Source organism: Melanerpes formicivorus, unplaced genomic scaffold (assembly GCF_026170545.1).
Source record: "Melanerpes formicivorus ecotype bairdi unplaced genomic scaffold, bMelFor1.0.p_v2 SCAF_72, whole genome shotgun sequence".
Taxonomy (NCBI): domain Eukaryota; kingdom Metazoa; phylum Chordata; class Aves; order Piciformes; family Picidae; genus Melanerpes; species Melanerpes formicivorus.
The window spans coordinates 1,015,944-1,027,652 of record NW_027142424.1 but is presented as its reverse complement, the minus strand read 5'-3'; the positions used below and the strand labels follow the sequence as shown (position 1 = coordinate 1,027,652).

The 11,709-nt window shown below is 48.9% G+C and overlaps 1 protein-coding gene across 2 annotated transcripts in view; it reads right to left on the bottom strand.

The window, feature by feature from the left end:
* FOXN4 (forkhead box N4) overlaps positions 1-11,445 on the bottom strand; it is a 24,125-nt gene extending 12,680 nt beyond the window's left edge. The window contains exon 1 of one of the 2 annotated variants that reach the window (XM_068163268.1): positions 11,360-11,445. In XM_068163268.1, the coding sequence (XP_068019369.1) occupies positions 11,360-11,445 (86 nt within the window). The remainder of the gene's footprint in view (positions 1-11,359) is intronic. The other variant, XM_068163270.1, reaches the window with a different exon arrangement.
* Positions 11,446-11,709: the final 264 nt, after the last annotated feature.

The following is an 11,709-nucleotide window of genomic DNA, read 5'->3' as shown; positions in this document are numbered from 1 at the left end:
GTTCCAGTCCATTCCAGTCCATTCCAGTCCAGTCCATTCCAGTCCATTCCAGTCCATTCCATTCCATGTCTCTGCTCAGTGATCCCCCAAGGGCAGCCTCCTCCTGGGGCTGTGGGAGCAGCTGGAGGTACCCTGGGCACAGGTGGATGCCATGGGAAGCATGAGCTGCGAGTCACCTCCTTGCCCCTGCACTCTTCCAGCACCCTTGTGAGGCAGAGCCACGAGGCTCCCTCCTTCTCACTGCAGATCCAAACTGGGCAAGGAATGGGGCTGAACTTTCAAGCTGATGGAAGAGTCACAAAGGTCTGTTCTAAACAGAGGAAAGGTGCAATAATCTTTAGCACCCCGACAGGTAGGTGAGCCAGCTCTTTCTCCATCAGGCTTCCTTCCCCATCCCAGCATGGAAAGGCTGGTTTGAGTCTGCAGTTCTTTTAAAACCACCTCTGGCTGTGCAGTGACACCTGGGTGGGTTTTGTCACAGGGTCACAGAATGGCTTGGTTGGGAATGGGCCTTAAAGATCATGCAGTTCAAATCCCCCTACGACACAGGCAGGGACACCTCCCCCTGGCCCAGGTTGCTCAGGCTCCATCCAGCCTGGCTTTGAACACTTCTAGGGTTGGAGTCTCCACACTGAATAATGGTTTTGATAGCTGTCAGAATACCAGTGGGGGGTAGGGGGAGGTGTGTTATTTAATCAGAATGAAATCTGTCTCCTTTAAGGCCTGTTCTTCAGCTTGGCCTTCAAAACCAACGTGGCCATTTCGCCAGGAAGGCGAAACTGTGCCTGAACCTTAACAACCAGAAATCAGAACCAGAAACTAAACAACCAGAGCCAGAGACTTGAGAAGTTTCAGAAGTCAGAGAGAAACTGAAACCTCAGTCTCAACCTCCCCTTGAAACTATGCCCATGAGATGTTTTGAATGCCCAGGTGGACTCTGCAGCATAACCCCCCCCCAGGCTTTTCTCACAGCGTGTCCGGCTTTAGGTGACAACACCTTCATCTCAGTGCCTCTGGAAAGAGCTCTCTGCACAGTAGCACCTAACATTTTAAACTCACAGGGTTCAAACCTCCAGACCTGAAAAGCTGCCCACACCAGGTACCTCAGTACCTACAAATATCTGAGCACCTCCTGCAATATGCTCTGGGACTCCAATTCTCTTCCCCCTCCCCCTCCCCTCCCTTTCTTTCATGTTTTTGGTCTCAGGTTTGAGGGTAAACCTCAGGAGTCAGAGATATTGTCTTTGGCTGAGTGTTCACAGCCCCTGGCACAATGGGGCCCTGTAGTAAAAGCAGCCATTTCCTTTCAGTGCATGTAAATGAGATAAATAGTGATAGGCTGTAATTAATGCAGGCCGCTGAAACTGTCCCCCAGCTGCCGTTCCCCGAGGGCTGTCTGGTGCACCAAAGCCCCGGGAAGGGAAGGTTACACTCCCCCCACACCCCCAAAAAACGTGTTGCAAACATGATATTATTCTTCGAGGTGTGGTGAAATGATGCAACTGCCTTCTGACCCCTCTGCTGGCAAATCTCTGTAGGACAAGCCTCCTGCTTCTAGCCTGGAGGGGGCACCTGCAGCAGGAAGAGTCGCAGAGTGGGCTGGGGTTGGAAGGGACCTTAGAGATCAGCTGCTTCCAACCCACCTGCCTTGGGCAGGACACCTTTCACCAGCCCAGGCTGCTCAAGGCCTCATCCATCCTGGCCTTGGACACCTCCAGGGAGGGGCCATCCACAACCCCCCTGGGCAACCTGTGCCAGTGTCTCCCCACCCTCAGTGGAAGGAATTTTTTCCTAATCTCCAGGCTGAATCTCCCCTCTTCCAGCTCAAAGCCACCCCACCTTTGTCCTGGCAAAAGTCCCTCCCCAGCTCTCCTGCAGTCTCCTTCAGGTACTGGAATGTGTCCAGAGAGAGGGCCAGGAGGATGAGCAGAGGGCTGGAGCACCTCTCCTGTGAGGACAGACTGAAGGAGTTGGGGCTGTTCAGTCTGGAGAAGAGAAGGCTCCCAGGTGACCTCATTGTGGCCTTCCCAGATCTGAAGGGGGCTACAGGAAGGCTGGGGAGGGACTGCTCAGGATCTCAGGGAGTGATAGGACTAGGGGGAATGGAATGAAGCTGGAGGGTGGGGAGATTCAGGCTGGAGGGGAGGAGGAAGTTCTTCCCCATGAGAGTGGTGAAGCCTGGAATGGGTTGTCCAGGGAAGTGCTTGAGGCCCCATCCCTGGAGGTGTTTAAGCCAGGCTGGATGAGGCTCTGGCCAGCCTGATCTAGTGTGGGGTGTCCCTGCCCATGGCAGGGGGGTTGGAACTAGATGATCCTTGTGGTCCCTTCCAACCTTGACTGATGCTATGATACTGGAAGGCTGCTCTAAGGTCTCCCTAGAGCCTTCTCCTCTCCAGGCTGAACAGCCCCAATCCTTGCAGCCTGTCTCCACAGGACACACGGTACTGAGGATTTAAGCCCCCTCTATGTACCAGAAGTTGTTGGACTCCTGGGAAAAGTGCCCTGAGAGCTGTCATAGGTGACACAGAAATGCCCAGTGGTCACATGAGTCTTTGCTATCTGCTCCAGCAGGTTGTGCCCCAAAATATTTATCTAATCAGGGCAACAGATCTTGGCCATCAGCCAGTCAGTGCAAAGTTTACTTTTCCAGACTCAGGAAAGACACCCCTGGAATGAAACCCCCCTTCCAGATCTCCCAGCACTGAGCTCCAGACCTTCCTGCCTGCAGCTGTGGAGAAACTGGGCTCCTGCTCTGGCTGCAGGTCTGACTGAGCTCCCTAGAGCCCATCAGCAGTGCAAAAGCACCCATTAGATCACAGAATCACAGAAACATTCAGGTTGGAAAAGACCCTCAGGGTCACCAAGTCCAACCAATAATCCCTACTCTACAAGGTTCACCCTTAAACCATAGCCCCAGGCACCACATCCAAACGACCCTTAAACACATCCAGGGTTGTATGTACCTAAAGGTATCTTTACTTTCCCCCCTTGCCCCCCCCTTAAGTACATCTTGTTGACACAGGAATGAATTCATTACTGGCATAACCTTGTGGGAATCCACAGCCAACATCAGAGCTGATTTGAATCTATATCTATCACCTTCTTCCCTCAACCTGAGCTGTTGTAATGAGCTGGATCTTGAGCAGCTCAGAAACCCACTCTCAGCCACTAGTTAGTGGATAGCTCTACTGCCTTCCTGTGGTGAACTGCTCACTGGAGACTCTAGGAATCACCTCTCCAACAACATCATAGTCTGCCAGACAAGTTTCTAAGGCTAAAGGAAAGCTCAGCAGGCTTAAAATACTTTCTCTCCAGATAGTTTAGGCAGCCACTGGGTGTTGCAGTTTATGATAACATTTGCAGAGCTCCAGACATCTCTGCACCATTCACACCTCAGAGGACTCTGCTTGTTTGCTCTACACTCCTGTCCCTACAAGACATAAAGCCAACTGGCTGATGATGGAGAGTGAGTCCAGCCTTGGAAGTGTTCAAAGCCAGGCTGGATGGGGCTTTGAGCAATGTGGCTACTAGAAGGTGTCCCTGGCCCATGGCAGGGGGGTTGGAACTAGATGATCATTAAGATCTCTTCCAATCCAGTCTATGAATCCCATGCTGCAGGTTCTCTGAAAGGGATTAGTGTGTGGTGGCAACTCCTTGTTACCTCTGCTCTAAACAGAGCATTGTGGTTGCACTTGGCAGATTCCATTTCAACCACAGCATTGAGAAGTCTCTCCCTCAATGGATGATTTCTACACTGTTGCCACCACTGCCATCTGAGCTTTTTGCCTGTGCTTAAGTCATGCAACTGCTCCATGAGCAATCAGGGCTGATAGGTTCTTAATGAGCTGCTTGCAGTGGGTTAGCCAGTGGAGGTGACAATTGAACAGGAAGAGTCCTAAGAGAAACTCTTCTTGAGGGGGGTGATGAGAAACTGTTTTCTTTTGTCTGGGATTGCATAAGGTGCTGGGAACAACTGTGGTGATTCCTCCTATGTGAGGCAGCACAAGGAAAAGACTTCTGTGTTGTGACTCTTCAGCTGTCTCCATGGGGAGAAGGATTCTCTGTTATACTGAAGGAGTCACCTTCACCAGCTCTTTTTGTTCCTCACTCCATCTGCACTGTTCCTTCCCTCTATGCACCTCTCTTTCCACCTTCTTCCCTTGAAGGTGCTTTCCGCTGCACTGGGTTCTGTTTTCCAGACTCACTTCTTCTCCTGGGTCCTGCACCAGCTCCTCTCCTGCTTTAGGCAGCAGCTCTTGCTGCTATTAGGCTGAGATCCCTCTTTGCCTCTGGAAGACACACCACTAATCCAGCCCTAAGCCACCAGCCCAACTTTCTGCTCTGTGTCCTCAAGCTCTTTGAGTATTTGCTGGCCTTGCTGGAATTAAGAAGAGAAATTAGAGACAAGAGAAATTCCAGGGACAACCAGAAAGTCCCTCCTCAGCCACAGCTCAAGAAACCATGGAAAAAGCAAACAACACAATTACCCTCTCAGGTGCTGCTCTTCTCCTCCCTTACACCATGGCTCAGAAGAGATGATTGTCCAAACCCCTTCTGCAAGGTACTTAGAGCTAACAGAACAGGCTGTAGATGTGCTCCTTGGAGACTTTTATACACTTCAGCTCCAAGTTTCACAACCTCTCCTTGCATCATTTTGGTAGGAGATGAAGGGGGAACTGAATTACAGGTGACCCAGATGCTTTGCTTAAGCCCAAGAGGAAGTTAGCAGCAGTGTCAGCACCCAGCTCCCAGCTCCCTGCTCTGCTTAACCCACACGACCATCCCTGGGTTTGGGTCTTCCCAGTGCAGCCAGTACCAACTCTGCCATCTGACTTATTCCCCCAAGAGCTCTGAGTAATGTCAAACCAAGCTTCTACTTGATGCAAAAACATCACACAACATCACAGTATACTAGAGGTTGGAAGGGCTATATTGTGATGTCTGGCACTGCAGGTAGGAACACCAGGAGTGATGTCTGCCTGGAAAGCTGGTTTGGCTCTGTTTCTGCTGCTCTTTATTAGCACTGGGCAGATTCACCTGCCTGGACTTGCAGAGCTATTTACTCCAGGGTACAACTGTGCTGCACTACCTGAAGGGAGGTTGTAGCCAGGTGGGGGTTGGTCTCTTCTCCCAGGCAAGCAGCACCAGAGCAAGAGAACACAGTCTCAAGCTGTGCCAGGGGAGGTTTAGGCTGGAGGTTAGGAAGAAGTTCTTCATAGAAGGAGAGGTTGGCCAATGGAATGTGCTGTCCAGGGAGGTGGTGGAGTCACCATCCCTGGAGAGGTTTAGGAAGAGCCTGGATGAGGCACTTGGTGCCAAGGTTTAGTTGATTGGATGGTGTTGGGTGATAGGTTGGACTGGATGATCTCAAAGGTCTTTTCCAACCTGGTTAATTCTATTCTATTCTATTCTATTCTATTCTATTCTATTCTATTCTATTCTATTCTATTCTATTCTATTCTATTCTATTCTATCCTATTCTATCCTATCCTATTCTACTCTACTCTACTCTACTCTACTCTACTCTTTCCATTCCATTCCATTCCATTCCATTCCATTCCAACTGGGAATAGAAAGCAGGCTATTTTGGGGGGTGCAGTGTTGTAGGAGCCCATCCTACTTTCACCAGCTGCTGCAACCTCGCAGCGATTCTGCTTTCCACACAGATTTAAATGGGTAACACAAGAGCAGTGTGGCACAAGGGAGAGCTCCTAGGAGGGCTGAAAAGGTCCAAATGCATTTTCCTTGCTTTCAACTGGAGGTCAAGCACCATTTCTGAGGTAAAGCCTGCTCTAGGTGAGCCTGCTTTGGTAGAGGAGGGCTGGACTCAATCATCTCCAGAGGTCCCTTCCAACCCCTACCATTCTATGACTGGCTTCAGGCCAACAAGCCTGGGAAGCCTGCAAGGTACTGCCTTGGTACAAAGCAGCCCTTCCCATCTCTGCCTGGAATTACAGGACAGTTTGAGGAGCAAGGGCCACAATTTTTTATTAATAGTGATTAGCACATTTCAGTGGAGCTAATCCACTTAAATCAATCCACAGTGACCTAAGTTTGGCTGATTTCCTAGGAGGTTTCTCACATTCCCCCCCCCCCCCCCCCCCCCCCACTTTGGTGAAGGAATGAAGCCACTACTGTGATGAAATTCCTCCCACACATCAAGCTCTTCTCTCACTCCCTGTCAGACACATCTGGTGTCAAGGGAATGGACACTGAAGTTTTCTTCAGGCACAACTCTGCTTTCCTGGGTTATACATTTGTGCAGAAATGTCCTTCCTGCAAGCTTCCAGGCTCCATCCAGCTGCATTTGTGCAGCTCCTGCAAGCTCCCAGCCCACATCCAGCCCTCTCTAGTGGTGACAGGCAGGAGCCATGAGCTGCAGCTTGCTCTCCAGAAAGCAGAAGTTCAAACCAGGGGTGAGAGCATCACTTAGGAGAGCTCCAGTGCTGTGGTTGTTATAGAGATGGGGATTTCCCACCTTTTCCACCACTGTCATGCAGGCACATCCTGAATGTGCTTTATGTGCCTGTGTATCCTAACATGATCTCACACTAAAATGTGCCAGCATGAAGTCCTTATTAAAGCTGAAATTCACTCATAAAGTCATTAGCCAATTTATTTGAGGTCTTGGGTGACAGGTTGGACTTGATGATCTTTGAGGTCTTTTCCAACCTTGGTGATTCTATGATTGGTGACAGGTTGGACTTGATAATCTTTGAGGTCTTTTCCAACCTTGTTGATTCTATGATTCTATTACATCAATTGATATAGACCAACTTTTGTATGCATCACAATGGGGTGAAGGAGGATTTAGTCTACTAATCTCTTGGATAACTAATGATTAAGGGGCAACTTTGGGTCAAAAAGATGCCTATTTAAAACTTAATTCCTGTTTGAATGCCTAGAAAGTGCATTTCAAGGCCCTCAAAATCCTGCCTAAGGCTTCTATCAACTGGAAATACTCATATAGAAGAATAGAAGCATGGTCCTCAGGCAAAACAGTGAGCTGCAATACATGAAGGTGGTCTTGGGCTGGCTTTCCCTCTTAAGCAGTGCTATTTCTTCAGCTGGAATCATACCTTTTAGTTATTTCTTCCCAAATGGAGCTGCCACACCATTAGCTAGAGGGTTGGTTTGATTCCTTTAGTTTGGATTTGGTTTTCACAGATGCCAAATAATCCATAGCCAGTTACTCTTTGCCTCCCTTCTAATGGCCTGGGTTTGGTGTGAGGATTTATTCTATTCAATAAATGCCATACATCTGTATCTGGTTTAGGAACAGGACAGTCCCTGAGAGAAACAGGACAGTCCCTGAGAGAAACAAGCATGCTGCTGCATTTGAAAGCCAAGAACACTGCATTGGGATAATATTGAACCTTCTTTGGGAGAGAACTTTTCACATCTGCAAGTGTTTCTGCAGGCCCACCCTGGCCTGGCATCTCCCTCCCTGGGCTTGCTCCTGCTCATGCCCTGCCTGTGAAATCTCACTCTGCACATGGGTACAACACAGTGCACCCTCAGCAGGTTTGCTGATGACACCAAGCTGTGTGGTGCAGCAGACAGGCTGGAGGGAAGGGAGGCCATCCAGAGGGACCTGGACAGGCTGGAGAGGTGGGCACAAGCCAACCTCAGGAGGTTCAACAAGACCAAGTGCAGGGTCCTGCATCTGGGAGGAGGCAATCGGAGGCAATCCCAGGCACAAATCCAGGCTGGGCAGAGACTGGCTGGAAAGCAGCCCTGAGGAGAGAGACTTGGGGGTGCTGGGGGAGGAGAAGCTCACCAGGAGCTCTCAGTGTGCACTTGCAGCCCAGAAAGCCAATCAGATCCTGGGCTGCAGCAGAAGTGTGGCCAGCAGGGCAAGGGAGGTGATTCTCCTTCTCTACTCAGCTCTGCTGAGACCCCACCTGGAGTACTGCCTCCAGTTCTGGAGCCCCTATTACAAGAGGGATGTGGAGGTGCTGGAAGGTGTCCAGAGAAGGGCCAGGAGGATGAGCAGAGGGCTGGAGCTGCTCTGCTGTGAGGACAGACTGAAGGAGTTGGGGCTGTTCAGTCTGCAAAAGAGAAGGCTCCCAGGTGACCTCATTGTGGCCTTCCAGTATCTGAAGGGGGCCTACAGGAAGGCTGGGGAGGGACTGCTCAGGATCTCAGGCAGTGATAGGACTAGGGGGAATGGGAATGAAGCTGGAGGTGGGGAGATTCAGGCTGGAGGTGAGGAGGAGCTTCTTCCCCATGAGAGTGGTGAAACCCTGGAATGGGTTGTCCAGGGAGGTGGTTGAGGCCCTGTCCCTGGAGGTGTTTAAGCCCAGGCTGGATGAGGCTCTGGCCAGGCTGATCTAGTGTGAGGTGTCCCTGCCCATGGCAGGGGGGTTGGAACTAGCTGATCCTTGTGGTCCCTTCCAACCCTGACTGATACTATGATACTACTATGATACTATGACTTTGTCTGTTAAATCAAATTATCCTGCAGGAGGACAGATTGCAGATGTCAATTAAAAAACAGCCCAGAAAAATCACTTGAAGACCACAGCACTGAAGAACCTTGCTCCTCAGAGACTAGCTCCAAGCCCACTGAAGACCACGACTGAGCAGCCTTTCAGTTGTCTCCTGCAATTTACCATGGCTTACATAGCTTTGTGCTGAAATAACCACGAGCCCAGCACTGCACAGCAAACTCAGAGCCTGCCTATTGCTTGGATTTCATCCTTTACACTGATTCTTCATTGTCCTGAACAAGAGTAAAGTGTTAAGGGTTTAAAAAGAAACCCATCCCAGTCTGATACAGTTCTCTGCTTTCATTCCCTGAAAGGCACAGTGATCTCATGAGATATATTTGCTTCTAGTAGAGTCAGGAATACAGTGAAGGTAGAGGCATACATTGAAGAGTAAGAGGAACCTGCCCTTTGCATTGGTAGCCAGGCAGTGACAGCACCATGAAAACACAGGCACTGGAGAGGATGTGATGGCTCTTAATCATTCCTGGCTAGCTTGATGTTTTAGAGCCCACAGCTGCATTGGTGGAAGAGGATCTTTGAGGTCTCTTCCAACCTTAGGGAATACTGAATATTCCTTCCTCAAATCATTTCATCACAGTGCCAACAGTCCCTGGACTTTGCAGAGCTGCCTAATCCTCATCATGACTCTATTTGCTAAGTCAGATTTCCTATGGATGCATTCAATCCAGAGAATTCCAAGGTCTGCCAAACCCAGGGATTTTTAGCCAGTCAAAAAATAATAATCAGAAGGTAAAAGGGAGGGGGGGAAAAAAAATCCCATAAAAATTCAAACTGTCAGCACAAGCTGGCTGAAAACTCCTGGGTATTTGCTGAGCTGATCCCCTGCTTACACAGCCACAGCTCCCTCCCCTCTCAGCATTCCCTCCTCACAGGAAAGCCCAGTCTCCTCCAAGTCCAACTGTCCCATTGAAAGATTCCAAGTGAGACAGAAGAGTATTCTCAGCACAGCCCCAGCCTCCCACTCACTAATTGGAGGCCATTCCCCATTTTGTGGAGCCTTGATGCTCCCCCATGGAGAACTCAGGACTGTGGGTTCCAGTCTTGGACTGTGGTGACAGCAGGAGAGTAAACAGAGCTGATAGAATTTGACAGGTCTATTCTTTTCTTAAAATCATTCAGTCCAAAAGATTTTCTTTTACATAATCCAAAGTGTTTTCTCATGAAGTGGGACAAATACTGCTCTGCATTTATGGTGCAGTTCAGACTTTATGCATTTTTATCAGAACTGGCCACTGTTAAAGGAGGTCAAATAATTCATTTTGAAGCTTAAGTCTTCAAGAAAATCACAAGTGGGTTAAAAAAAAAAAACACCCAAGACCAACTTTAAGAGCAAGGAGGAGGGGGGAGGGGAGGGGAGGGGGAGATCTCTGAGTTCAAAATGTTTAGCAGAGAATTGAAAGTAGTTTTTAAAAGCAGCTGACTTCTGAATAAAAGAAGAAATTCTTACAGTCCCTTTGCTGGCAGTAAGAGAACTCTTCTCTTTCTCCTCCCCCCCCCCAAAAAAAAAGAGTGGGGATGTGGGGTGTTGTGTTTTTTTTTCCAGCAGCTAAGAGCTGGAGAATAGTTCTCTCCAGTAAATAATGATGATAAAAAAGGGGCTTTGTTAAGGTGGTTACATCCTTCAGGGCACTGAAGATGCAGACTTAAAATCTAAGCACCCAGAGTCTCACTCCTCCTCCCCCCTCCCCTCCCTTCATTAAATACTGAAGGATTTCTCCCCAAATATTTACACAGGGCCACAAAACCGGCGAGAGCAAACAGGGCTTTCAGAAACAGCAGAAACAAGAGTGCCACAAACCTTCTGCCACAGCGCCTTCAGCCACTAGAACAAATCACTTGTTGAAGCTGCGAGGGGCTGCGGGGCAGCCTTTGCATTTTGAACAGAGAGAGGCTTGCAGGGAGAATACCTGCAGCAGCACCCCCCCCACCCCCCCCCCCAGAAACGGGGCTGGGAGGGAGGCGAAGAGTCTCTCCCCTCCTCATTTTAAACCCAGAAAATAATGGTTTAGATATATATATATTATTTCCCCCCCTCCCTCACTGGCAGCACAGGATCCTGTCCTGCTCTCCTGTATTTCTTTGCTTCATGTTGACAAGATGTAACCTAATTTAACCCAGTAATCCACGCAGACCTTAGCCCGGGACTGCCAAGGACACTTTGAAAGCGATAAAGGGCTGCGTGGCGGAATAGGTAAAGCATCAAAGGCCCCGGACCAAACCCAGGTCTGTTCCCACCACTATTAGAAGACCTTTGACATGGCAGTGCTTTGGAGTACGACAGAGGGACTTGTTCTAATGAAAAGCTCTTCTAGAGTCTATTGCACTTGGTTTAGTCTCTCCATGACTGCTCCGTAACAATGCAAAATGGGAGCTGAAAGGGAACTTTTAAAGTAATTATTATTTAAGAGGGATAACCTTCTCTGGCAACACTCAGACAGCAGAAAGAGCTTCCTGGCAGGTCAACCCAAGGCTTTGAGGGGGTATTATCCCTATTATCAAATAGTTTCATATCAAAATGCCTTAAAGAGGGCTGCTCCTAAGGAGAGCAATGCCTTGTAACACCGGGTGCCAGCTCGGACATCGAATTTGAAGGGGAGAAATAATGCAAATTAACTTTGAAAAGAAACTAAAAAGCAGTGGAGTTCTACATTATAAAGTTTTGTGGTTTTTTTTTTCTCCTTTTTTTTCTTTTGTTTTATTTTTCTTTTTCTTTTCCTTTTCCTTTTTCTTTTTTTCTTTTTCCTTTTTATTTTTCCTTTTTCCTTTTTCTCTTTCTTTTTTAGGAAACAATGAGGGTTAAAAACAACACCCCAGCAGCTCAGCTGTGAAATGGATAAACGCCTCACCTGTACTCCTGGGAAGGGTGGTGGTGGTTTTGCCCTGAATTCCTAAGGATTCCTGACATTATGGACGGGATATCGTTTTCTATCATCTCCTTGGGAGAAAAAAAAAAGGCAAGAGAAGAGCAGAGGGAGAAGCGGGTGAGCAGCAGTAGCTATCCAGCACTTCAGCAGCCCGCAGAACCCAACTAGAACCCAGGGCTACAGGCAAGGAGAGCCCAGTTTATACCGCCTCTCCCCCTCCAGCCGCACTGGTTTTACACGGGCCAGGCAACAGGGCAAAAGGTTTCGGAGGAGCAATAATAATAATAACAGCTCGAACTGGGAACCTTGCCGGGTCTCCGTGGAGCATCCCT